Raw genomic sequence first — 27812 nt, 5'->3', positions numbered from 1 at the left:
CAGATGTGCAGGTTAGCTGGATTGAAATGCTAAATTGCCCAGTGTCCAGGGATGTGCAGGCTGGGTGGGTTAGCCATGGGGAATGCAAGGTTACAAGGATGCTCTTCAGAGGGTTGGTCTGGACTTGATAGGCTGAATGGCCTATTTCCACACTGAAGGGATGTTATGATGCTAAGTGGTGGGTTAGCTTACAGTTTATACACAGACTCACACAAGTGAAGATTTAAAAAAAAAAATTCATCCATGGAATATGAGTGTCCCCTGAGAAACCAACATTTATTGCCCATCTCTAGTTGCCCAGAAGGTGGTGGTCGTGAGCTGCCTTCTTGAACCTCTGCAGTCCATGTGGTGTGGAGTCACACACAAAATGATATTAAGGAGGGATGCTCCAGGGATTTGAACCACAGACAATGAAAGAATTGGCAAGACAGTTCCAAGTGAGGATGGTGTGTGCCATGGAGGGGAACTTGCAGGTGGTGGTGTTCCCATATACCTGCTATCTTTATCCTTGTGGCTGGTAGAGGTGGAAGGTACTATCAAAGTTGCCTTGGATAGTTGCAGTACACCTTGCACCCCATGAAGCATTGCCTGCGGAAATAACACCTTCAAAAGAGGGGAAAAAATGGGCAGGAAGAGGAGGAATATATCAAGAGTTTCCTTATTAGATGTCATACACAGTGGCAAAGGAAGCTGTTTAGCAAAATGCAACAACCTGCAGCACAAGCTCTTGTTGAAGAAGGGCCATCTTATGTTCCAGATAGAGAAGAGTTCCAGAAAACAGCAAAAGAAACACAAAACAGACGGGGTATAATTTAAGAAATTTTTAAATTTTTAATTATTAACCAAGATTCTGAATAAACCCAAAGATGCTGTAAAACTCACATAATTGCACTAGGCTCACATCAGAGCCTTGGGAGGCTCAGTGGAAATATGCCCACTTACCCAGAATCAACAGATTAATCAAGTATTTTGTACAAGTGCAGGTACTTGAGGAGGCATCAACATACATTGATTGTGGGCAGAGATGCATGCTCCATCATCCATGGGTACAAAAGCAACACCGACTCTGGGGGCACCATCTCATCCTCTTTTCAAAAAAAAACTTAGATTATCAGCAACAAAAGAAATTGGACATTTTGGGCAACGTACCAGGCTCCAGGAACTAGGTAAAATGAAAGGGAGTCTTCCCTGCATAACAGCAAACTCACTACAGAGATCAGCTTTGCAGCATTAAGCAGTTAGATAGTCAACAGAAAAACGGAGGAAGGGGTAGATTGAATTTCTGTCAGTCTTGCTGGCCAAGAAAGTCAACAATAACGAGAGCAAACCGGTCTGCTGCTTTGGTCTTACCAGTTAGAGAAACGGTCGTGCAACTTACGTTGAAATTAAGTTGTAGAAGTCTGGGAGTTTTAGCAAAACAAGTGAATAAAAGGGTGCTATGAAAGAAAAGTAGAGAGGGAGCTATAGAGAGGGTCGGACAGACAAATAAATGGGGGAGGGGTGCATTGTGGAGGAGCAAGAGTGATTGACAGACAGGGGAAGGAGCAAAAAAGAGAGGGAGGGAGGGGAAAGAGAGAGAGCAGGAGAGACAGAAGGGTTAAGGAGAAGCAGAGAGGCAAGAGAAAGGGGAGACAGTATGCAGGCACACAGGGATGGGAAAAGAGGAGACAGACCAAAGTGATGGCTATTTTAATTTCTTAAAAACGAGTGTGGTCATTTTGCAGCTATATTTCATCTTATCGGGCTCCCATAAACAATTTCCCTAAACTGCTCTCAGCAATTCTCTTCTAAAAAGAGTCATATTCAAGTTAAAACTTAGGGTCTCTATCCATAAATGTTGCCTGAGTTTCCCCAGCACTTTGTTATATTTTGAATTACTAAGCATCTGCAATATCTTGCTTTTATTTTATGATCTACATTGTCTCCACAGACTGCTTGAATTGTGTCCTTTTACTCTAATAGTATGAGACTGCCATGAGTCAATTTTGAACACAGCACTTTAAAAACAGCTGATACTTTGGTGAGCTGAACTTCCAATTCACCTCTTCCTTACTCTTGTAAATTTAGCAAACAAAACGAATGTGTAATAATGAATATGAATGTCTCCTCTTTCATGCAGCAAAAGACCAAGAACACCACCACCAATGAGTGGTGCACTGTGTTGATATTAAAGTGTTATCTGTCTATAGTGCATAATCTGCTGTTGGAATTGCAAGGACAAAAGTAAAGTTTTAAATTACATTACCAAATAGTTTCATGTAAAATATTTGACTATCCTGCAGTGTATTACATAGGAGTTTAATATCTACAAACAAAACTGTAGCAGTGCTGGCGAAGTTGTCCAATGTCAGGTTCTGCAGGTGTGACAAGTGGCAAAATCTATGAAATTTTGGCCATCCTACAGAGAGATGCTTGGGTTTATTTAACCTGACAAAGGGGCAGGGTGATGGAGCAGAGGGCGAGAGGAATACACAACAGCAAGCAAAAAGCAGCTGGAAATCATTTTAACCTGGCTTCCTAAGCAGGTTTAACCTTAACATCAGTCGCTCTCATAACCTGTGCCTCTGGTTCTGGAGTTGGTGGGGTGCGTGCGTGCGCGTGCACAAAAATAGGGAATTACTGGATCAGAATAAATTGGAATTCAAATGAGTTCTCAATCCCTTTTTCCTATTGTCAAAATTATTTCAGCTTGCACAGAATTGATGCATTCTGCCTTTTTAAAAAAATCTGTGCCCTTCTGGAGACAGGGAGATGGCTGTTCGCAGGTCACACCACATTGCTGCATCTTTTCACTGTGTTTTGAGAAACCTCTACCCCCATTCATTTGGCCAGAAATAGGTCCTGCAAGAAAATCACTGGCAGAGCAAAAGGCCACTTAAATTGGAAGCACAAGCCAATTACTTATGGGTGAATTAGAAGAGAACAGAGTCCCAAATCTTATGCAGGGCCAGGAACATGAGGATGGAGCCGGTGTTGCCTTTTGCCCACAGTAAGTACTGGACCAGGTTGCTTGGGAGGAAAGGGACAGGGAACACACAACTCTGCTCAGAACCTGCTGGGCACAGCTTCACATCTGATGCGCTCCCCCGTGGGAGGGCCAACCTGACTGCTCAAAAATTCTCACATGGTATAACAGTCATTTTAAAAGCAGTATTCTCAGAAATCACTCCCTCCACCCAAACACTCCCTTACCAGCCCCAGCAACAGTCATTATTCTCACAGAAAATCTTTGTTCTTCTCCATGACTCCCATCCAGGCATTTCACATTATCTCCATTTCTGATCATACAGCCACTGTGTGAAATTTCAATATATTAGTGTCCCATGTCACCATCACACCCCCTCCTATTCATTTCAGTGGTGCTGACTGGATAGATTCACTATGCTTACAGCTTAGCAAGTCTCTCTTTCTCACCTCCAGGAACAAGCATCTGGTGTCACTCAGCCCAAACATTCAAGATAAATGAATCATTAACGGCTGGTAAACAACAGACTGTTTCTCCTTTCCTCACACTGTTGGCCAATGCTGCTGACCCTTACTCATATGCATGACCAATGTCACCTTACATTATTTCTAGCTGAGCATTACAGTACTCTGAGGGCAATACTCATTCCTGTTTTCACCCAGTGTATGCTTCCAGACACTGGCTACTGAGACCGAATCAGGTACCATGTCTGACATTTCTGTGCCCTAGCCCTGAGACACTGAAACCAATTACAGCTCAGCTGTGAATGATGCAGTTTCCCGACCTGTCTAGGACCTTGAAACAAGCTTTTTATGTGTAGATTTAAACATTTGACCCAATCCTAACAGCTGAATTGCAGAATAAATTAGAATCTCTTCCAAACGATAAACTGCCTCACGTATAACTAATGGCTGCTTTGTTCACTTAAAGGGCAAGGGTACAGTTTTTCCCAAAAGACGTCATGTCCAAAAAATCTACATTAGTGTCATTCACAGATCCGATCTTGAAGGACATTAATCTCCTGGAATATACAACAGATTACGAGTTGCATTGACAAAGTATAAACAAGTTCAAATAAACAGGGAACTTGTCATAAGGAGTCTGTTAAAGAGTACTCCAATTACACAGGATGTCAGGGTTTGGGTCTGCTGCACAATTTCTAATTGGGTTGACAAATTTCAGAGACCAGATTCGCATTTCTGTTCCTGCGAACAGGGGCATGTTTCCATAAAGGCGGTGGTGTTTACTACCATGATCACTGACTCATTCTCATCAGTCACAGCAACAACCTCTGATTTTGCATAATCATTCTATTTCAGTCGTGGGTCCCCGAGGGGGACAGCTTTGAGAAGTGACTACAGTAGCAATTAGCTCGGTTTCTACATGGATATGTTCCCGCCGATGTGAACTGTGTATATGTGTGTGTGCCACATGCAACAGAGAACAATGGAGAGAGAGGGGGAGAACAACAGAGACAGCAAGTGTGTGTGTGAGGGAGAAAGTGCAAGACAGAGCAAGTGTGTGTGCGTGTGTGAGCGCGTGCGAGAGAGAGAGAGAGAGAGAGAGAGAGAGAGAGAGAGAGAGAGAGAGAGAGAGAGAGAGAGAGAGAGAGAGAGAGAGAGAACACACGCAAGGGACAGTGAATGAGAGACAGCGAGGGAGAGAGCGTGAGTGCGACAGATAGAGAGAACGCAAACGAGAGCAAGCAAGAATCCAGCACTGCAGTCAATTCCTTTGATATTTCCCTTAAAACAAAAACAGAAACCCACTGAAATGAAAAGGAATCAATGTCCAGGGTCCAACTGTTCAGTGATGTGTTGCCAGGACATGAACATGACAATGACAATTACACAAACCAACCCTATAACCCCCACCAACTCCTCCAAGACAGCCAAAGTGTACAAGAGTTGCCACTACAAACAAAGACTGCGAACAAAAAACAATTATTACAACAATCTCCCCACAAGAGGAAACATCAGGAAACAATAAAAATGAAGAAGCCCAGCAACACCATTTCACACTCATTTCTAAACATAGTGTTCGACTAGAAATCAAATCTTCAGCATTTGGAAGTTACAGAATCAATTTATACATATCCTGCTGTAATTTTTGCATGCAGTTAAGTCTTGATGCACTGCCCTGAAACATTTATTGCACTTCTTAAAAGATCATCTGGAATCTGACACCCAGCCTTTCAGGGCTGATGCCAAAGTCCTGTTTAATTTGGATTAATTGTGGAGAGACACCCTCACCCGCTCTTCCGACCTTCTTTCACACAAAAGTTTTTTTTAAATATATAATCTTTTCTAAAATGAGAAGGTTCTTGCACATTTTAAACTCTCCCCTTGTCTGCTCACTCCCATCCTCTCTCGATCATTCATCACCGTGACCTTTCAAACACTGGTCACATTTGCGAATGTGGGGTAGTCACAAAACATTGCATACCTGTGGCTTGCACATCACAATCGCAGTTAGTCTTTCAGGCAGTTTGTAAATTACTTTCTTTCTTCAACTTCACAAAAGATTGATCCACACTCTCCTGCGCTCAGAAGCAAGGATCAGGTCACCATTTATCCAAACGTGACAACCCCGGTACTGCAATAAATTGTGTTTCTGCTCCTCAGGTTTCTTACAGTTGTCTCAAAAACAGAATGATGCATCTGGGATGACCTCAGTTGGCAGGCTGTTAACTACTGCCTCAGAATGCTTCACTGGTCTTCGCTGGACAGTCAGAAGAAATTGACCAGTACAGGAATCTACATTAAACATCAAACTTCAGGAGGCAGATACCACAGTTGTCAAATGTGCATCCCAATCCCAGGATAAGGCTTTAGAAAAGGATGGTCCTTTCCCCTATATAACCTCAGTTGCAGCTCAGCTGGATAAAATGTGCAGACACAACAAGTACTTACAGAATATGCTACCATTACTTTCTCAAAACTCAAAAAAAGCCAATTTACATTTCTGAATAATGGGTAGCAGAAACATACACAAACAAATACCCCATCAGGTTCAGGTCATGACATAAATCACAAGAGAAAAGAGCCTGAATTACTTAATGCTGATTGGAATCCAAATGACATGTCGTGATGCTAATTTTCTCTTTGTATAATGAAGGTTTTTAAAAAAGTGTTCCAGCAAAGTTCTCATCTTACTTTTTTCTTCCTGACTGCCACTTTTACAGATAAAAATACCTCTCCCTGTGTAAGGGAGGAAATGTAACACAGTGAGCCAAAACACCGAGGTAGAATTGGGAATAACTATCCCACTGACCTCACAGTGTCTAACAGAATCAGGATGCATGTCTTTCCATAATATTTCCATTGCTGAAAGGGCAACAAGGTATATATTGATGACTACCATTTAAACTGATGAACTTTTGTTCTTTCTGAGAGCTACTGCTGCAAAGAAAATTTCTGAAAACTACTAGAATTGCAATTAGTTCTAAATGCAAAATCTCCCTTGCAAAATCAATTCTGAGGTAATACAATGGTGTACCCCCTATACAGGGACTGCTGGATAAGATCATCTCACTTTGTTATCAAGAAACCTCAAATGGACTTCTTGCATCCCCCACTCATCCTGTGCAATAGGGGGAGCAACCAAGACCATGTATTGCTTCAGTTCAGTTACCCTGTCTCAGTGAGACAATTTTCCCAGGCTTCACAGTGAAAATTTGGTGCTGGAGGGAGATGGGTGAAGCGTGATTCTACAAAGTATGATTTCATATCCCAGGGGCAGCTTCAAACAACAGTAAAGGAAGTAGTCCTTTCTTATTTTCTCCCCCAGGCCCATCCAAGAGGAGGAAAACAGCTTTTTCTTCTGGTAATGCTCATGTTTACGGTTTTTAGTTAGTTGGTGTGTAAATAGGTTGGGGGGGGGGGTCAGGGGGAGGAAGAGAACGAAACACAGTTAGAGACAGATCGAGAAACAGACATTTTGCGTGTGTGCGGGCATGTGTGTGCGCGTGAGAGACAGTGACAAAGAGAGAGTGAGAGGGGCAGACAGAGAATTTGAAAAAAGTGGGAATTTAACACAAATTGCTGAATGCAGATTCAAAAATCTGCACAGGCGTCTTGACCAGTGGAGATTACGACTGTCTGACTGCTATCGTCAGTAAACAAGAAATTGCAGTGAGATTGTGCAGAAGTATATCAGATTGGAAATTTGAAAATAAATCATATTGGAAATGAAACAGCTGATCAGTCAACATTTATACTGGTTGGTGATGGGTTTGAAATGAAAATTCATAAACTTCCTGTTCTATTTAGCAACATGGTCTGGTAAGCAAGGATTCTTTCCCCAGTATTTTCTGCATTATTTCCCATCGTGTCAATTTAATTGATTCCGAATTAATTACCCATGTAATCAGACAGAAGGAAAAGGATGGGTTCACTCCACACAGCTCCAATAGCAGTGTAGATTGCCAGGTGTGGGTTTGTAGGAAGAAAGGAGGCTATTATAATGCTGAGTTCTGAGCAGTCACCAGTTCAGAAGTAACAGCCTCTGCACCTTTGATTAAAGAAAGTGTAAGTAGGAAAATGGTGCACAGCAAAGTGAATAAAGAGCCATGAAGAGCAAAGTAACCCATTTATTGGTGGCAAATTTCAGTTTTTTTGCCAACTCTGTGGGTTATTTCTGCTGAAAAGGACGGAGATTATGATTTATCTGCTGCACCACAGATCAAATTGTGAAAAAAAAAGTGTTTTGGCCACTGGAAAAGCTTTTGCACATTGTCAAACATCATTGTGCCGGTCTGGCAGTTTAATGGGAATAATTATTGAAGAGGTATCCATAATTTTTAACCTCCCACAACCCTCCACCCTCCTCAAAGATTCACAAGTGCAATGTAGAAAGCCCCTAGGTGATCAATCTACTTTTACCAAATGATTGGGGACTTGACTCATGTCACTGACCAGATTAACTAACATTCAGCGAGTTCAATTAGTGTTAACGTCTAGTTGCCGAAGTCAGTAATCCTACATGTGGATAAGTAGTTTTGAATAGTCTTAACCGTCCTGCTAACTCAAAAGTTGCATTAAAATTGGAGCATTCAAACTGCAACTCCTCAGGCAAACTCCACACTGCCAATTTTTAAAACATTAACCAGACATCAATAAACATCAACACTAAAAATAAATAGCATCTAATCCAAAATTAAAAACAAAATCTCACTGGTAAACTAGAACACAAACAGTACCAAGCTGAAAATTATCTTTTGAGTGTCTCTGATTTTCTCCCCGGCGTTTCCTCAGTGCAAATCCTTTCACTATCAGGAGAGAAGACGGATCACAGGGTGGACCAACAATCAGGATTAAGCAGGCAAGGGGTTGGTTTCTGGAATCGTGGATCTGCCCCTTGCTAGGGCTGAGACTACTAGCAAAAAATATGAAGAGACAGTGGTGGAAAATCCTACTTGCAGTTTACCATGAATGCCCTGATGGCATGATACATGCACTGTCAGAGCAAATGTCCATTGTCTAAGTCACGCTGTTAACAGTCTCTTCCAGACTCGACGGTCCCAGGCACATCTCTCGTGTTCAGATGGTCTCTGTTTCCACAAACGAGACACAACTTCCCCCAGCAGACAGGGTTGGACAGCAATCTCACTTCCTCAGGTGGCACTTTCTTTGGTTTGTACTCCAAGCATATCCCTTTTCTGGAGGCGAGATGGAATGGCATGAACAGCAAGGTGAATTGACAGTGGATAGTCCGATGGCCCCTGCTAGAGAGGGGGAGAGAGAGAGAGAGAGAGAGAGAGAGAGAGAGAGAGAGAGAGAGAGATTGACAGCAATGAGGAGAGGGCAAGAGAGAAAATACATCTTTTTGTTGGTGCTGAGGGGGCTTGGGAATCTTCAAGGACAGTCTCGGTACATTCAGCAAGACCCAAAAGACACTGTGGAATAATAAAAGTGAATATCTGAGTTAATACTGATACATCAATAGGGGAAAGTCAAAAGTGACAAGAATCAAAAGTGACAAGTGACAAGAAATCACAAGCAAAATATTCGGATGTGAAGTACTTCCTTACTTGCTCACACTCCTGATGTTTCACGACATGTCTCTTGACTCGCTTCCAGCAACAACTCCTCCAGCTCCTTTTCAGTTTTGGGAGATGTAAACTCTTCAAAAATAAATGAAAACTATTCACAGAAAGGGCAAGGACCAGTACATGGTGAAAAACAAAAATAGTTTTAAAACACTGGGGATCGTAAGGCTTTTTACTGATTGCTATTTTGAAAAAAAAAGGAAAACTTTGTTCTTTGCTGGAAGTGCTGCTTCCTCCTGTGAAATGTCTCACATTCACCAGGAACCCTTTTTAAACTCTGAACCGAAGTGCCTGTATTTCATGATTGTGTGTGGATGTCAGGTGCTGTCAGGGTTTATAACCTTGGGAAAGTGTGGGCATGGGCTGCTCAGAATCAGCAGAGCCAAGACACAGTGAAACTTGTTGCAGTATCTCCTTGAGGGCTTTGGCTCTAATTGTTAACTTAGCCAAGACCTTCAGGTCTTGTGGGAAAATATGGGTCAGTGAAGGTGGTTGCTAGTATGTCTCAGGGAGCATGGAAGGAACGGAGACAAAGTTTGGACAACTTTAGTCAATTGTACATGATGAACTGTTGATAGGGATACTATGCCTAAGTCTAACTGCACAAGGAACGTCAATTATAAAGTGCATTCTGCCTAACTTAATTTTAAACATCCAAGAGAAAGAATTTTAAAAATTGCTGGAGAGGGGGACGAGTTATCCAATAGTTATTGTTGTTTTTAAAATATTGAATAATGTAGTAATTACAAGGATGTTGCCATTGTTGAGGGGTTTGACCTAATACAGAGAAGCTGAATAGCCTGGGGATGTTTTGCCTGGCATGTTGGAGGCTGAAGGGTGACCTTATAGAGCTGTATGAAATAATGAAGGGCACGGATAGGTTGAAAGGTCTTTTCCCTTGGGTTCCCGGGGTAGGGCAGCCCAAAACTAAGGGGCATAGGTTTAAGGAGAGGGGGGAAAAATTTAAAAGGAACCCAAGGGGAAACATTTTCATGCAGACGGTGCTGCACATATAGAATGAGCTGCCAGAGGTGGTGGTGAAGGTTGGTACAGTTACAACAATTGGAGTGGCACAATAGCTCAGTGGTTGGCAGCGCTGCCTCAAAGCATCAGGGATCCAAGTTCAATCCCAGTCTTGGGTGGTCATTCTCCCTGTGTCTGCATGGGATTCATGCAGTTTCCTCCTACAGTCCAAATACGTGCAGGTTAGGTGGATTGACCATGAGAAATACAGGGTTACAGGGATAGGTAAGAAGGCGAGTCTGGATGGTATCCTCTTTGGAGAGTGGGCTAAATGGCCTATTTCCACACTGCAGAGATTCTGGAACATTTAAAAGACATCGGATGGGCATGAATAGGAAGGATTTAGAGCAATTTGGACAAAATAGTGGTAAATGGGACTACATTCATTTTAGATATCTGGTCAGCATGGATGAGTTGGAGCAAAAAGCTGTACAATTCTATGGCTCTAAGTAAAGGATCAAAGAAAGAGACAACTTCAAGTTCTGTGAAAATTGAGTTAGAGGTTAGAATATGATGCAAAAATTCTTGTTGGTATTGGTATCGTAATGTGGTGGATTTGTAGAAGAGGGATTCATTTGCAGCTAAGGAGGGGGACATGGAGTACGATTTATTGAATTTTTGCTTCAATTAAAGATCATTAGTGCTAATTTATTAGGAGTCAGATTTAATCCATCAGAACACATACTCACCATGCTCAATGCTGCAGCTCATTGCTTTACCATCCTTGCCTGTGGTCAGCACTGTTGTCTCAGGGAGCCTTTGTACAAGCTCCGCTTTCAGTCCATTTGGTAAGGCAGCCCCATGTACCGTGTGATCACAGTCTCTGGCACAAACCGTCTCAAAGTCATGCTCAGGGTTAGCTACCCCTCTGTCCAGGTCTGACAGACTTTCAGTCTGGGAGCTACCATCTGGGGCAGGAGCTGGTACAGTCAAAGTTGTCAGAGGGTCTGATGCTGAACAAGGCAAAGGCTCTGATGGGGATTCTGTCTCTTTAGTGGAGATAGTATGCTTTCTGCTTTGCGTCGTTTCATTATGCCATTGCATGTCCTGGTTGCTGGGGTTCTCTGGTGGGCTCTCCACTCTGGTTACAAAAAAGACTTTGTGTCCCCTGCCTGGACTGGACACCAGGCGCTCATTGTTTCTTGGTGTGATCTCGATTGGTGAGCTGACGATCACTGGACTTTCAGGCCCTGGAGATTTTAATTCAGTGGGAATCAGCATTGGCTGTTCACCAAAGGCGGTTGGGCTGCTTCTGTGACTCACATCACCTGCTATGACCGAGTCCTTTCCGCAATGTGTTTCCACAAGATCCTGCCGTTGAAGCTGCTGTTTCTCAGAGCTTGACGTTCCAACCACACTCACTTGTGCCTGGTTCTGGTTCAATTCCAACTGTGCTGCAGACTGCAGATTTTGCTCCACAGGACAGGACATTACAATCGATTCACTGGTGCCAACCAGCTCTTCAGCATTCTTGGGTATGGATGGTACTGTCTCTTGGGTAGCTCCATTTTCTGAACCCTCTGGCATTTTCTGGGTCTTCAGACAGGCCTGGCTTTTTTGGGGCTCTTCCTTATTTTCACACAATGTCACAGTGATCTCTGGCATCGACGCAGATTGCTGCATCTTATGTTCTTTCTCCTCCTTCTCCTTTGCCAGGATGAAGTTCCTCTTGCAGCCATTTTGAATCTCTGTGAGAAGAGCCTTCTGAGTTTCAATGAAGCTCTTTACCTGAAGAGAAAGTAGAATGGCTGGTCGGTTATACAGGAACAACTTTTGTTTATATAGCAACTTTATTGCAGTAAAGCACCCTGACTTGCTTCAGACAAGAATCAACAAAACTTGAATCACGAGGAGATATTAGGTCAGGTGACTAGCAGCAAGGTCAGAGAGGTATTGAGAAATGTCTTAAAGGAAGAGACATAGAGAAAGATATATGTATTTTACAGACAGCGAGCAAATATGGTAGACAGGCAGACTCTTTCTCACAGAAGGTGTCAAGTATCAAGGGGTGACAATATTACAACATGTCAAGCTTCAAAATGATAAAATGCCAGAATTAGCTCAGGAGCTAACAACCACTTTTGCCAGGAGTTAAATAATCAATAGCAGGAATAATTTTACTGAACATGGAAAGCTTCGAAAAAAATCCTTAACTAAGAAGTATGTTAGGCTTCAAACCAGAAATTTTACATTATATATAAAGTTTGAAGAGCAGAAAAAGACAAGCTTTTCCATCAAGGCTGCTCCAGTCCATGGTAGTTTGGATACCTCCATTAGAATTTTCTTTTCTCCCCAATATATCCTGCAACGATCACTAGGTAGTCAAAATGATGTGCAGCAAAGTGAAGGTAAATTGCTTGTGCGGTTGTGTTTAAGAATTCTTTAAAATGGAAAAGGAAGGACTGGAGATGGATATCTGAAACATAAGCCTAAGATTTTCTATTTTTTAAATTTGTTTGTGGGTTATGAACATCATTATCTAAATCGTAGAATCACTGAATCACTACAGTGTGGAAGCCGGCCTTTTGGCCCATCAAGTCCACATGATCCTCCGAAAAGCATCACACCCAGAAGTACCCTGCTATCCCATCCCTGTAACCCTGCACTTTCCCCACAGTTGACCCACCTAGTGTGCACTTCCCGGGATGCTATGGGCAATATAGCATGCCAATTGACTTAACTTACACTTCTTTGAACTGTGGGAGGAAACCGGAGCACCTGGAGGAAACCCAGGCAGACACAGGGAGAATATGCAAACTCCACACAGACAGAGTCACCGGAGGCTGGAATTGAACCTAGGTCTCCAGTGCTGTGAAGCAGCAGCACGAGCCACTGTGCCACTCATGTCAACATCTATTGCCCATCTCTAAACATTCCATCAGAAGGTGGACGACTGCAGTCCATGTGGGTATATCCACAGTTTTGTCGGAAAGGAAGTTGTAGGATTTTGACCCAACGGCAGTGAAGGAATGGCAGCATAATTCCAATTCTGGAATAATGTTTGGCTGGGAAAAGAACTTGAAAGTGTGGTGTTCTCATGCAACTGTTGCCATTGTTCTTCTGGAAGGTAAGGGTCACAAGTTGGGAAGGTATTGTCAAAAAGCCTTGGTGATATGCTGCAGTGCACCTTGTGGATGGTAAACACTTAACCACTATGCGTCAGTGGCGAAGGGAGTGAATGTTGAAGGTGGATAGGGATCAATCAAGTGGGCTTTTCAAGCTTCGTTGGAGCTGCACTCATCTAGGCATGTGTCAAGTTTTCCATCTCACTCGATGTATGCATTGTACTTGGTGGGCAGGGACTGGGAGGCAGGAGGTAAATTACTTGCTGTAAAATCTCTAGCCTCTAACCTGGTCTTGTAGCTATTGATGCAAGGAATATTCCATTTCAAAACAAGGGAGACAATGATTACTAACTGTTTCTTTCTTGGGCTCCCTGTCCAGGTCAAGCCTTAGCAGGGAATGGTTCACTTTAAGGGCTAGTGAGAGCGCCATAAGTCCACCAGTCTTGATCTCATTTTCACGCAGATCCAAGCGGAGCAGACGGGGACTGTCAGCAATGAATTCTGCCACAGCCACAGCGCCTAGTGACAGAAAAAAAATCATAGCAACATAATTCCATTCGTCATCATCAACACCGCAAGTTAAAAACAGTTCATGTCCACTACTGTAAATAACATATCAGAAACTTAATCATTAAATTCCTGGTATGGAACGTAGCCAAGCAAATAACTTGAGAATGATAGTTGAGCTGTAAAGTTGCATAAATTCTCAGGTATATAGTGGGCCAGGGAATAAAATTTAAACAAGTTTACAAACTTTTAAGGAAAACATGCAATTTTATTTGCCCCCTTCTGACTCTTGAAGGTACTGACTACTGCATAAATTGGTTCTGTGGATATTGAGCGACCTGCCTGGGATGGGATGTAATAGTGGTGTTGTCACTAGTATGGCAATTCACATCTCCAGAGCATCAGCCTGAGCATATGAGTTCAAATCCTGCCACTGCAACTGGCTTTAAATTCAATTAATAAGATCAGGAACCGAAGCCTAGGCTCAGGAATGGTGATCATCTATGGTGAGACTACCATCAAATGTCATGAAGATCCATCTGGTGCACTGATTGAAATCTGCCACTCTTATCTGGACTGGCTTATGCAAGAGTCCACATCCACTGCAACGTGTTTGACACTTAACTGCCCTTGGAAGTGGCCTAGCAGCCAATCAATCCAAGGACAATTATGGGATGGTCAATACATGCTGGCCTTTCCAGCGATGCCCATGTTTCATGAAAGCATAAAGAGTCCAGCACGTTCAAGTAGTATACATGAAGGGCACCATACTTTAAAATTCTACCTCCACTAGTGCAGGTACAACTCCAGTAAGGTTCATTGCATTGAGAATAGAATTAATCTTTTCTGACTCTTCTCCTCTTTGGGCCAGCCCATCAAATGAACTGTTGTCAGTATGCACCGTCAGTTAAAACTCATATGTGAATAGCAAGCGCTCAAACAAGATGCTGGAAGGGACACAGCACCTTAGAATTGCTCATTCAAGAGAGGTCACTGTTTTCAACAATGCAAAAAGAAATGGCAAGATCGGAATCATAGTACATGATAATCATCAGCCTGGGTGAATTGCAGAACTTTGTCCAATCTTTCCTTCCTGCAAAGAAACAGTCTACTCCTGAATATCTGAACCTGTAGCAGTTCATCTGATTTCTTCTTGCAGACAGTGAGTGTCATTTGGCTATTTGACTGTGGAGTGCATCACAATTGAGTCCAGTCCTATCTTCTGCAGGATTGTTTCCAGTATTGGGAGTGGGCTTTGGAGTTTGACCACAGGATAACAATCGCACATGGGACAACTGACTCTTACCCATAACAACCACCCTATTGATAACATTGGTGCTGTGAGACAATGGTAGCCTCCCCAGATAATTTGTGATACAGTTCAACTGATCTAGACAGGGACAAAAAAGAAAAATCTTTCCATTTGGACAGCCCTTTTGGATAGTTAGTTAGTTTTGAGACAAATTTATCAATAATGTACTTTAGTTGTATAGATCTTAAAACAGAGCAGTGCAATAAAAATGCTCAGAAAATTGGTCTGAAAGCTGCAGGATGCAGCAAGATGCACATCTGAATGGGAGTCATGTGTTTCACTCTTACCTTCACAGGTGAGTTTTGTAGATGCCAATCCCAAACGCAGGACCGATCGATTTGCAATCAGTCCATCTTTGAGTTTGTGTACACCTTCATTGCCAATAGCATTGTGGCCGAGATTTAAGGTTTCCAGACTCAATGTATAGGGCTGAGAGAATAAAAAGAGAAAGAGCGAATATAGGTGAAAGAAGGGAGATTTATTTTTCAATGTAACTTGAATCAGTCTGTTGATTTTGCACTGAAAACATTTGCAGATGCAGCTCCTCACAACAGCAGAGCAGTAGAAACCACCTGGACTGAAATCACTAGTTCAATGCAAAATTTAAATGGATAGGTGTCATATTAAATTGTGACATATAGTTGAGGCAATTTTCACTTCTGAACACAACTGTTGGGAGTCTGTGAGAGCGCGAGAGCGAGAGCGACTTAAATCACATGTTTCCATCTGGAAGAACTTGAATTCAATTAATGCCTCTTGGAGAATGAAATCTGCTATCCTTAGCCAGTCTGTCCTATATCAGACTCCATAGACACAACACTGAAGCTGGCTCTTAACTGCCCTCTCAAGTGGCCTCACAACAGAATCATCTAAAGGGCAATTAGGGATGGACAACCCAAGGTGACACACACATTCCATGTAAGAAATTTTTAAAAACTGAATATTTTTCTGTCAGTTTAAGTGGCTTTATTCAGTAACTTGACCTATCCGCATCATTAAAAACCAAAAGAACTGCGGATGCTGTAAATTAGGAACAAAAAAACAAAATTGCTGGAAAAGCTCAGCAGGTCTGGCAGCATCTTTGAGGGACAAAATAGAGTTAACATTTCGGGTCTGGTTCCGAGGGTCACCGGACCCGAAACGTTAGCTCCGTTTTCTCCTTCACAGATGCTGCCAGACCTGCTGAGCTTTTCTAGCAACTTTGTTTTTGTTCGGCATCACTATTACATTTGTAGTGACAAAATGTGCCCAACCTGTGTGAATGATAACTCCATCACATCTAAGCTGCCTACCCTGGTGTTTGAATCTTTGGGTGTATAGTTTGACTGGATCTGCTTTAAAAAAAGGAATCATTTTTCTAGCACATTTCACAACCGGTCTGCAGTGTAGTTAATGAAGTCACTTTGAGGTGTAGTCACTGTCGTAGGAAGTGTTAAAGGTTATTGCACAGCAAGCAGCACTGTGGTAATGACCAAATTGTCTGTTTTGGGATGATGATTGAGGGATAAAAGTTGGTTTAGACACTAGGGGGAACTCCTTTGCTTGATCTGTGCCATGAGATCTTCAACAGTCAACTGAGAGACACTCCCAATAGTTGGCACTTCCAAAAGAACAGCCCTCCCCCAGAATGCAGTGCAATACAAAGTCAGATTTGTACACTTGTGTTTGGTTCAGGACTTGAACCCACAACATTCTGGATTTTAAGGCATGTGTTTGTTTCAAATTCTTTTAAGTGATGTGGATCATCAGAAAAGGCTTATGAACATCAGAAATAAAGCAGAGTTAAAATGAAGGTGCAGAAAGAAACAACAGGTAGCAATCAAAATTTTGAAGTGCATTGTAGCTCAGCTCATTATGGGTCAGAGTAAATGTTGGGGCTACACAGTGTGACTGCAAACAATTAATTCAGAGTTGTCTGGAATGTTTACATAGGCAATTCCATTATAACTGATTACATAGGAATTTTCAGCATTAAATATTGACAGAAGACATCTGAATAAATCTCATGACAACTGGAAGTCATATCTGTGGACAGGAAATGTCCAGATTATGCCTGGTAATGTTTAAAAATTACTAAAAGTACAGCCCACAGTAACGGAATATGTAGTTCCAAAACAGCGTGATTCAAAAGGCAATCACTCACTTACCAGTGCAGCTGCCATGTAGGTCATCCCATTGTGGGTCAGCTGATTGTTCCACAGAACCAGGGTCACTAAACCCTGTCTTTGCTCCTTCAAACCATCAGAAATATATGCCAAGCCTGTGAATAAAGCAAAAACACCCTGGCAAACTCCTGAAAACCCATTCATAGTCAGATTTCTCCTTCCTCTCTTGAAAGCACTAGTTATCACTGGTTAGAGACAAAACACATGCAGATACTGGAATCCAAGGTAGACAAACAGGAGACTGGAAGAACACAGCAAGCCAGGCAGCATCTGGAGGAAAGGAGCAGTCTGCTTTTCGAATATAATCCTTCTTCAGTCCTGAAGGGTTTATAGCCAAAACATTGACTGCTCTGTCTTCCAGACGCTGCCTGGCTTGTAGTTATCACTCATGTCTGGGTTGGAAATCTGACTCTGACACTTTGCTCATATGATCATGTTACCGGTCTGCACAGGCAATGTGCTTGTAGGAGAAGCCAACACATCACAGCTGCACCAGCCTTCACCCGAGATCCAAAATTCTGAAGTAATTAAGCAGAAATAAGAATCTGTGGTCAGGTCTTCTCTATCCCTCCTCCCAGGCTATGGACAACAAAGGCCACGCTGACCTTCCTGTTGTTGCCTTAGCTGAGATCAATTGACTCAACTGGGTCAGAGACTGGGATTGTCCAGCTAGTCTGAATGGCTCAATTGCTGTAACTGGGACCGCAAGGATCTTTTCTGAGCTCTCTGCCGAAAGACAAGTTTCATCCATGGCACCAAATCTTCATCAAGGGTAAGGCTAGGGGCAGGTCCTGAATACAGCATAGCCAGAACAGATATTGTAGGTCATGCTATTGGCACCAATATGACCTATACTGGCCATCCAGCCGATTGAGCTAACCAGCCCCCGAAAGAAGTCAAAGCTGCTGTGTCAGCTAATACTTTTATATGTATGCATTAATCTGGAGCTAAGGATAATGATGGCAGGGACTCCAATTTCTTTCCATAAAAGAGCTGGCCACAAATGTCTCCCACTGTTCATGTGCATCACTGATAGAAGGATTTGCAGGTTAAGACTTAACCTGTGTGGCTGCATTGTAATGATTCCTTCCTTGGCCATTGAGTTCTGGAGCAGGACTTGAACCCAAAGCTCTGGCTCAGAGGCAAGGACTTTACCACCGTCCCACAAGATCTCCTGAAAGACATCTTAACCATTGGTAATGAAGCACTGGATGAATGAAATCTTATTCTATTGTTGAAGAGCTGGTTCACACACTGTAAAGAGATGGCCAACAATATAAAGAGCCCATGGGTGTGGTCTGATTAATGGTAACTTAGAAACAAAAGGGGTTTTCTTCATACCACAGCTGTATTTACAGTCCAAACTCAGTCTGAAGATGAAGTCAGAATCTAACCAAACTACAGGAAAGCTGAACTATTGCTAGTGCAAATCCATTACAAAATCCAACTCAATGGATATAATACAACATTGAAGCAAATTACTGCGGATGCTGGAACCAGTACTGAAAACAAGAAGTGCTGGAGATCACAATGGGTCAGGCAGCATATAACAGTGGCATCATTTTGAGAGGATCCAACGGCCCTGAATTAAAAGAACTAAGATTACATTCTTCTAAATTGTAAGGAATATAAGATGATCTAACTTCAACAAAGATTTTAAATGGGCTTGACAGAGTAGACACTGAGAAAATGTTTTACCCCTGGCTGGGTGGTCTATAAAATGGGGTCAGAGTTGCAGAATAAGGGGTCAACACATTTAGCACGGAGATGAGGTGATCCCTTCATTCAGAATGCTGTGAATGTTTGGAATTCACTACTCCAAAGAGCTCTAGAAAGACATTCAATTATTGAATATACACAAGGCACAAAGGTTCACAAATCTTTGTATTTCAAAGGAATCAAGGGACAGGTGGATCGTGTGTGAAGAAGGCAGTGAGACAGATGATCAGGTATGATCAAACTGAACAGTGGAATAGGTTCAAAGAGCCAACGGACCTATTCCAATGCTTATTCGGGGATGCAGTGGCGTAAGTGTAACGTTACTGGACTAGTAACGAGAATCCTAGACTAACGCTTTGGGGAGATAGGTTTAAATCCATGGCAAATGTGAAATTTTGGATTCAATAAAAGATTGCAATTGGAAGTTAGCCTAGTGCTGACAATGTAACCACTGCTTACTATAGTGAAATCCCATCTGGTACACCAATATCTTTTAGGGAAGGAAATTGTCTGCCCTCACCTGGTTTCGCTGACAATGATTCCAGGCCCACAGCAGTGTAGTTAACTGTTAGCTGCTCTGTGAAATGGTCCTAGCAAGCTACTCAGAACTCAGATCAAGGGGCAATTAGGGATGTGTAGTAAGTGCATATATCTCATAAGTGATTGAAACCAAGTTTTCATGTTTGGCAAAGACTTAACAAGGATATACAATAAACGGCAGGTTTGTTGGCAACACACAGCTCCCTAGAATAAATCTGAACAATTCCATAAAATTGTCTCATAGAAGCTAGTGATGCCCTGTCAGTTCAATCCAATTAGCCAGAAGGTAGACAACAAACCATGGCAACGAAGTAAGTGCTCCGCACAACTTGAATCACCTGCACTGCAAAACTGTAACCTAATTATGTAGATGTATGAAGGACATTGTAATAAGAAGATCTATAACATCACAGTCAACCTTAGAGAGATGAGCGCAGGAGAAGGAAGCACAGTGTATACCTGAGTCCAGAATATGGTTGTTGCGCAAGTCCATTAGCTGGATGGTGCAGTTGAATTTTAGGAGGTTTCCCAGTTGTGCTGAGTCCTGCAGTCCATTCAACTTGTTATCGGCCAAAAACAGCTCTCGCAATGTCATGTTCATCTTCAACGCAGTTGCTACCAGGTGGGATAACAGGCACATAGTGAGGTACAGGACGTGGGTACCATAATGGCCATGATGTTGGCACCATGCTACATTACGAATCAGCTATCTAACTGTGCTGACCTACCTCCAACAAAAGGCTTGCCAGACCAGACAGCTTGGCATGGACTTGAAGGGCTGAATAACTGCCTTCTGTGCTACGACTATTTTAAAATCCAGGAAATTAAACTACAACTGAATTTTACTTCTCTTACCCAAGAGCATGAGTGGTCGGCCAGATAAACTGGTGTTTTCCAGATGCAATACCACCAGGCTGCTGCTGATTCTTAAAGCACGAGCAACAAAGGGTGCCGAATGGTCGAGGAGAGGGGTGTTCCTTGCATCCAGGTACTGCAGGCAACTGGTCTGCAAAGGAGAATAATAATATTCATCAGGAGGAGATTAACAAGGCTAGTTTAAAGCAGTGAGAGATGCCTAAGTGTAATGCGAGAAAAGCATTGTAAACAGGGCACAATTACAAAGTTTAACAGACATTTAAATAAGTACATGAATAAAAAAGGTTTGGAGGGATACAGGCCAGGAACAAGCAAGTGGGACTAGTTTAGTGTGAAATTATGTTTGGCATGGAATGGTTGTACTGAAGGATTTGTTTCCATGCTGTATAACTCTACACCTTCTCAGAGTTCAAGAGGAATAAAACCATTTACCATTTCACTCCCAGAGTTATCCATCCACCTTGTAGCCAATATAGCTCAGTACTTAGAGCAAGCAATAAACTTATCAAGTCATCGATCGGGATTCACTCAAGCATTTAGTTTAATTGAGCCCATTTAACGCTGCAGATACAGTTCTCCCATTGTGTGATGTGGCAATTAGACAATAGGCTAGCCTTCAGTCCAATGACTTGTGTGCACAGTCTCCATATGACACTTGTGGCACAATGGCAGTGTCCCTACCTCTGGGTCAGGAGGCACAGGTTCAAGTCCTGCCTTCCCCAGGCAGGCTACAATGCTTCTGACCAGGTCGACTAAAAAATGTCTACAATCTTCAAATGGTACTTCTTTTGCTTTTTACTTTGAACTGCAGAATGGCTGACTGTATTTGGCCCTGAGAAATGATAAGATCCCTCAGTGAGTAGGTCCAAGTAACTGTGATGACAGAAGATGGCAGTATTGAAATTAAGCAGATTAGCTCTGGTTGGGGTAACTGGAAGAGATGCAGAGAAATATTTTCACTGAAATTGAAAGGAAGAATCTACAGGACAGTCATGGGTCTAGCCTTGTTACATTGTACAGAAGCGTGAACGTTATCAAGTGAAGAAGAATGATGACTGGACAGAAATAAGGTGTGAATACTGAAATGGAGCTATGGGGTAACAAGAAAGAACAAGATGAGAAAGCAGCACATCAGGGACCTCATTAAGACTGCAGAAACATTGTCAAAAATGACTGAGAAGAGATTGAAATAGCTGTCTGCTGTGACAAAGAGAGACAGAATGTAGTGCTGCAAGTGATGGAGATGAGATTGCCAGTAGAAGACAGAATAGGAAGGCCCATGACTAGACGGAAATATGCAGTGGCAGGAAGGCTTTTTTTTTAAAAAAAGCAGAATTGGAAGGGAAATGGGTGACTGACTGAGGAGATATATTAGGGTCATTGCAGCAACCCCAAGTAAAACAGCAGAATCTAAATGAAGTGTGATTACTTAATGAGTCCACGTACAAACTATACCAGTCACACAGATCAGAAGGTTCCAATTGCCACAACACTGACAAATTAGCGGGGCTTGGCTGCAGTTGCACTTGGATTGTCTTCAGCATCTCAGACTTGGGAGAAGACAGCAGGATAGTGAAAACATTATGGGGCTAGTAATCCAGAGGCTTGGACGAATGCTCTAGAGACTAGTTCAACTCTGAACATTGGCCCCAAGGAAATTTAAATTCATTGGTGAACCTAGAACAAAATACCAGTCTCATTAATAATGCTGGTGAAGTTGCTGGCTTATCATAAAAATCCATCTGGTTCACTAATGTCCTTTAGAGAATGAAATCTGCTGTCCTTATATGGCCCATTTGCAACTGCAGACACATGGCAATAAGTGAGGCTCTTGATTGCTTTCTAAAATGGCCTAGCAAGCCAGTCAATTCTATTACACAACAGGAATAAAAGCACCATGGGTTTAGCTAAACCATACGGACTGCAATGATTCCAGAACAAATTCACTATATTCCTGTAGGAATGGGTATTAAATTCCAGAGATAATGGGAACTGCAGATGCTGGAGAATTCCAAGATAATAAAATGTGAGGCTGGATGAACACAGCAGGCCAAGCAGCATCTCAGGAGCACAAAAGCTGACGTTTCGGGCCTAGACCCTTCATCTGAGAGGGGGATGGGGAGAGGGAACTGGAATAAATAGGGAGAGAGGGGGAGGCGGACCGAAGATGGAGAGTAAAGAAGATAGGTGGAGTGAGTATAGGTGGGGAGGTAGGGAGGGGATAGGTCAGTCCAGGGAAGACGGACAGGTCAAGGAGGTGGGATGAGGGTGCGGCTTGGGGTGGGAGGAAGGGATGGGTGAGGGGAAGAACCGGTTAGGGAGGCAGAGACAGGTTGGACTGGTTTTGGGATTAGATCCCAAAACCAGTCCAACCTGTCTCTGCCTCCCTAACTGGTTCTTCCTCTCACCCATCCCTTCCTCCCACCCCAAGCCGCACCCCCATCTACCTACTAACCTCATCCCACCTCCTTGACCTGTCCGTCTTCCCTGGACTGACCTATCCCCTCCCTACCTATACTCTATCCACCTATCTTCTTTACTCTCCAGCTTCGTTCCGCCTCCCCCTCTCTCCCTATTTATTCCAGTTCCCTCTCCCCATCCCCCTCTCAGATGAAGGGTCTAGGCCCGAAACGTCAGCTTTTGTGCTCCTGAGATGCTGCTTGGCCTGCTGTGTTCATCCAGCCTCACATTTTATTATCTTGGTATTAAATTCCAGCCTGGCCAGTGATTCAACACCCAGAGAACAATACAAAAAAAATAGTTTCAGGGATGTCTGGGCCTGTGCTACTCCAAGTGGTACCTTTTTCCTTAGAATCCAAGCCCACAAATCCAATGACATAATAAGATTGATGCTTACCTTCCTCATCATGTGAGCTGCAGCCTGCCACCCTCGCGTCCCAATGTGTTTGTTAAATGAGATGTTTAGCTGTGTGGCTGATTCATAGTATTCTATCATATCAAACAATGCTGATGCACCCTGTAGAAATAAAAGTTAACATTGCTTGGACAGCCTGTACAAATTTGAAAAAACACCTTCTATCAAAAGGTTTTTCGAGGCATGTGCATTCATCAGCAGGGGCTAGACCTCTGTAGGCAAAAGGAACACATCCAGGCATTTTTTTTGAATTAAACTAAAGTAGAGGTCCTCGTACATTCTCCATGCCAATGACTTAGCTAATCACAGTGATGAGTGATGCTCCCTTTGAAATTTGACATTTGTCCTGATGACTACAAGTTCAAAAGTTTCAATTTTTTTTTGTTTTTCCACCACTACTTGGGAACTGATGTGTAAATATTAAGATAACCAGTTTTCATTATTGGAGCTGTGTTTCCAAATATGCTTAGTGTACATGGCTATGACAGAATAAACTTGAAAACACACTCGCTATTAGATTTAAAATGGCTCTGATGGACCAGAAACATGAACTTTTCCATATCGTAAGCTGTTGATTCCAGGCTAATCAAGTCCTCGGACCTTGCTCACTGGCAATCTTGAGAGGGGGGGTTGAAAGCATCATCGATACTAATTAGCTGACAGCCCACAAAAAAACTCATTGTCCAGCTATTTGGCACACAGGACAACACTGCCAAGAACCAGGTACTGTCCATTATGTCGCTATCCAGCTGGAATCTCTCAGTACAAGTGACTCATAGTATTTATAAGCACAAAGGGGGAAGTTTTATCCATGTTGCCAGCTGACAAGGCTGGGATAAATCCAAACTGGCACTTGTATAAACAATAATATCAAGATATGTTTTGTTTAAATTGGATCTAATTCAAATGTGGAAGTCAGCTGAAACCTAACCTCAAATATGCAGTGTAACCAAGGTGTTGTTATATAATACACATGCAAGAACAACATGAAGTAAAAAAAAATTAAAAATCTCAAATATACATTTAAAAATATGTAAGCAGCTCACATCTTCATCCAGGTTGGTTGCCTCCAAATCCACCAGCTTAAACTGGACACGTTTGAAAACCTCTTCCAAGGCTTCAGAAGCTTTGTAGTCCAGTTTCTCACCTGTAAAAGTGAATAAAAACCTTTTCAATAAACTCAGGGCTACCTCTGTTCGGTCATCCGCCTGGTTAATCTTATCTTTAACTGGTTTACTTGTTAAAACTTCCAAGAAATATACTTGCACAGCCATTCATCTGAAGCCTCTCTGTTTAAGATGTAAATTTACCCTTTGGTTTACGGATTTCCGTGGAGTTATGGTCAGGCAGGCCCAAATCATCCTCTGCAATGTCCTCACATAGACTCAATATGAAAAGGAGACACCACACAAGTTCAATTCCCTCACTTGTACACCAATGGAAGATCTATTGTTAACTTTCAACCTGAGATTAATAAGAATTTTGTCAACCAAAGGCAATAACAAGAGATTTAAGTTAGGCGTATGAGGTTTGGTCACATATCAGCCATAATCTAATGGAAGGGCAGAATAGGGTTAATGCTCTAAGTGGCCTTCTCTTAAAGAAAAAATCATTCACGAGTTGTAGACATCACTTGCAAGGCCAACATTCACTGCCCAAACCCACTTGTGTTTGAGAAAATGGTGGTGATCTGCCTCTTTGAACTGCTGTAGTCCATTTGGTGCGGGTAAACACATCACTACTGTTCAGGAGGGAGCTCAAAGATGTTGGTCCAATGACAATGAAGGAACAGTGATATCGTTCCAAATGTGGAATTGATGTTGTGCAATCTGAAAGGAAACTTGCAAGAGGTAGTATGCCAAGCTGTCTGGTTTCCCTGCCCATTCTAGGTGGTATGTCTCAAGTTTGGAAGGTGCTTTGGATGGAACCTCGATGAGTTGCCGTTGCTTGGCTCCCTGCGGGTGTCACCCTTTAGTAAATGTGCACAGGAAGTCCTGGTTGAACTGACTTGCCAATCTGGATGCACTGGAACAGCAAAATTAACTTCCCGACTGATGTTTCCTCAAACTATTAACTTCAGCCATCAATCTTCTAATATGGATTTTGGCATTAACAGGGTTTTCCTTAGTTCTGGCACGTTGTACATCAGACTACCAATGTATTACACTGATAATGAACCTCATTGGGAGAAGAATTGCAACTTTCTCCAGAAAAGCATGTGTTAGAAGAAGCAACTCAGATTAGCTTTCATCACAATGCAAATCCTCCCTCTGCTTTCTTGCAACCCTTTTGATAAAGGTGTTTTCAACAGAAAGGTGCTTTGGAGCCAAGGGTCTAGGCCCGAAATGTCAGCTTTTGTGCTCCTAAGATGCTGCTTGGCCTGCTGTGCTCATCCAGCTCTACACTTTGTTATCTTGGATTCTCCAGCATCTGCAGTTCCCATTATCTCAGAAACAATACTAACTGTTCCTTCTAGTGTCTCAACAAGCACCAGTCAGTTTGGCAACAAACCAAGGTAAACCAGAGGCCCCAAGATGAATTCTTGTCTGCGCTGAGTTTAGATTGCAGCTGGGATGTGCTGTTCAGAGTGGGCCGGGTTGGGGAAGGTGTGAAATGTCAAACATGTTGCTCTGAACATTAATTAATTAGTAATGCTGGAAAGGACCGAGCGAACATTTGGGAATGAGTTTAGGATTGAACTCAGTTCTGATGCTTGCTGCCTGGGATCACTTGCATGGAAATGACATGTGAAACTGAAGGCAGGAAAAGACCAGCTACCTGGCATGTCATGAGGACGCGACTCCCAGTAGAGGCAAGCGAAACAGAGAACAGAACTTAGACGATAAGGGGAAAAGAACATTGCAAAATTCTTATCCAAACTCCTCATGAGATTAAAACCTGTCCAGGAGATTGCAAAGACTAACTGTGTATATAAGATTTTCATAGATAACAATCTTTTGTACAGTTGTGAACCAGGCAACAGGGTTCAGGTCCCCCTTGATGCATAGGGTGAAGTGAGTCCAAAACTAGATTGCATAGGTTTAAAGGCGAGAGGGGAAAAATTTAAAATGGAACTAAAGGGTAACTTTTTCACACAGAGGATAGTGTGTGCATGGAACAAGTTGCCAGAGGTGGCGGAGGAGATTGGCACAATTACAATATTTAAAAGGCATATAGATGGGCACAGAAATAGGAGAGGTTTAGAACAATTTGGGCCAAATCCTGGTAAATGGGACTAAATTAATTTAGGATATCTGGTAGGCTTGGACAGGTTGGACCGAAGGGTCTGCTTCCATGCTGAACACCTCCATGGCTCACCACACCAGCTAGACACCTCAATCCCAAGGTTCACTATTCATTGGGTATAGACAAACCACACAATTACTGATTCATTCTGACACTTGCTGAATTTAAACCAGTGCTTTGACTCATCCCAAACAAAACAGGTGAGATACTCCACATCTGCTAGTATCAATAGGGGCATAAGTCAATGCAATAATGAAAATAATTATATACTATTCAGGACAAACAATCTAAGCTTCTACGACTGTCCCGTTTCAAAGTAACGTCCCTTGCAGCCTCCCCAGCCTAGAAATTTTATTGCAGTTATTTCGCATTCATGTAGTTTTTTGGCAAAGAGAAGACTCTTCACTATCATCCCAGAGATGCAATAAACATTCTGGTATCAGCCTTACCTTTCAGATCCAGGCAGTCCAGCCTCTGTGAAAGTTCTTTAAACTCCTACAAAACAGGAAATACAACCTATAATTACCTGCAAAACCAACAACAATATGCATTTATATAGGGCCTTCCTAAGGTGCTACACTGTCAACAAAATTTGACAAGAAGTGACAGAAGGAGATATCAGGACAGATGGCCAAAAACTTGGTCAATGAAGCAAAGCATAAAAAGGACACTGCAAAGGATGCAAGTGAAATATAAAAGCAGGGAGTGCAAGGAAAGAATTCCAAAGAATTATAGAAGGCATAGCTGCCAACAATAGTGCTATTAAAATCAGGGGCATTTGGGAGGTCAGGGTTGGATTTTGTAGGATGTTGGACAGGAAAAGGGTAAGCGATACGGAGAATTATGGGTCTTGAAAGAAACAGGGTTCAGAACTTGAAATCAAAGTATTAATGGAAGAGAAGCCAACACTGGTCAGCTACCACAAATGGCAATGGCCAAATCAGACTTGAGATATACAGGTAAGAGACTTTCAGATGAGCTTATGTTTGCACAGATTGCAAGACAGAAAGGTCAGAAAAACGTTGGAATATTCAAGTTTAAAAAGTAACAAAGGCAAAAATGAGGGTTTTAGCAGCATATGAGATGAGACAGCACAGATTTGGGTAATGTTATAGCGATGAAAGGAGGCAGATTAGTCAACATGGTTGCTTATAACGATGTAATTTTCACTGCGTTGAGGGGTGTTAGCAGTATCACAACATTCCTATGTCAAGGTGAGTCTTCAGAAGGACCAAAATAGATATTATTATTTGACGGGCAAATTTCAACCTCAAACAAAAGCAGAGAGGATTAGTCATATAGGACCTGAAACATTAATTTTTTTTCCTGTCTCCACAGATGCAGGTAGACTTGCTGAATTGTTCTAGCGCTTTCAGGTTTTATTTCAAATTTCCAATCCTTGCTTGGTATCTCCTCTTATTGAACCAGTCAAATCTAGACATTCTACTTAAGGATATTGGAGGTACAAGT

At 42.4% G+C, this 27812-nt stretch overlaps 1 protein-coding gene across 2 annotated transcripts in view; it reads right to left on the bottom strand.

Moving 5' to 3' along the window:
* Nucleotides 1–808: 808 nt before the first annotated feature.
* The window catches only part of LOC125447890 (protein phosphatase 1 regulatory subunit 37-like), a 50849-nt gene continuing 23845 nt past the window's right edge, over nt 809–27812 (bottom strand). For both annotated transcript variants that reach the window (XM_048522688.2, XM_048522689.2), the window contains 11 exons: nt 26792–26837; nt 24143–24243; nt 23079–23198; nt 20201–20351; nt 19805–19960; nt 17069–17181; nt 15209–15350; nt 13455–13621; nt 10727–11765; nt 8997–9089; nt 809–8861 (listed from right to left, as the gene is read on the bottom strand). In XM_048522688.2, the coding sequence (XP_048378645.2) occupies nt 9001–9089; nt 10727–11765; nt 13455–13621; nt 15209–15350; nt 17069–17181; nt 19805–19960; nt 20201–20351; nt 23079–23198; nt 24143–24243; nt 26792–26837 (2124 nt within the window). In that variant the 3' untranslated portion in view covers nt 809–8861; nt 8997–9000. The remainder of the gene's footprint in view (nt 8862–8996; nt 9090–10726; nt 11766–13454; nt 13622–15208; nt 15351–17068; nt 17182–19804; nt 19961–20200; nt 20352–23078; nt 23199–24142; nt 24244–26791; nt 26838–27812) is intronic.

Source organism: Stegostoma tigrinum, chromosome 39, assembly GCF_030684315.1.
Source record: "Stegostoma tigrinum isolate sSteTig4 chromosome 39, sSteTig4.hap1, whole genome shotgun sequence".
In the NCBI taxonomy this organism is placed as follows: domain Eukaryota; kingdom Metazoa; phylum Chordata; class Chondrichthyes; order Orectolobiformes; family Stegostomatidae; genus Stegostoma; species Stegostoma tigrinum.
This window is presented reverse-complemented; position numbering and strand designations above follow the sequence as displayed.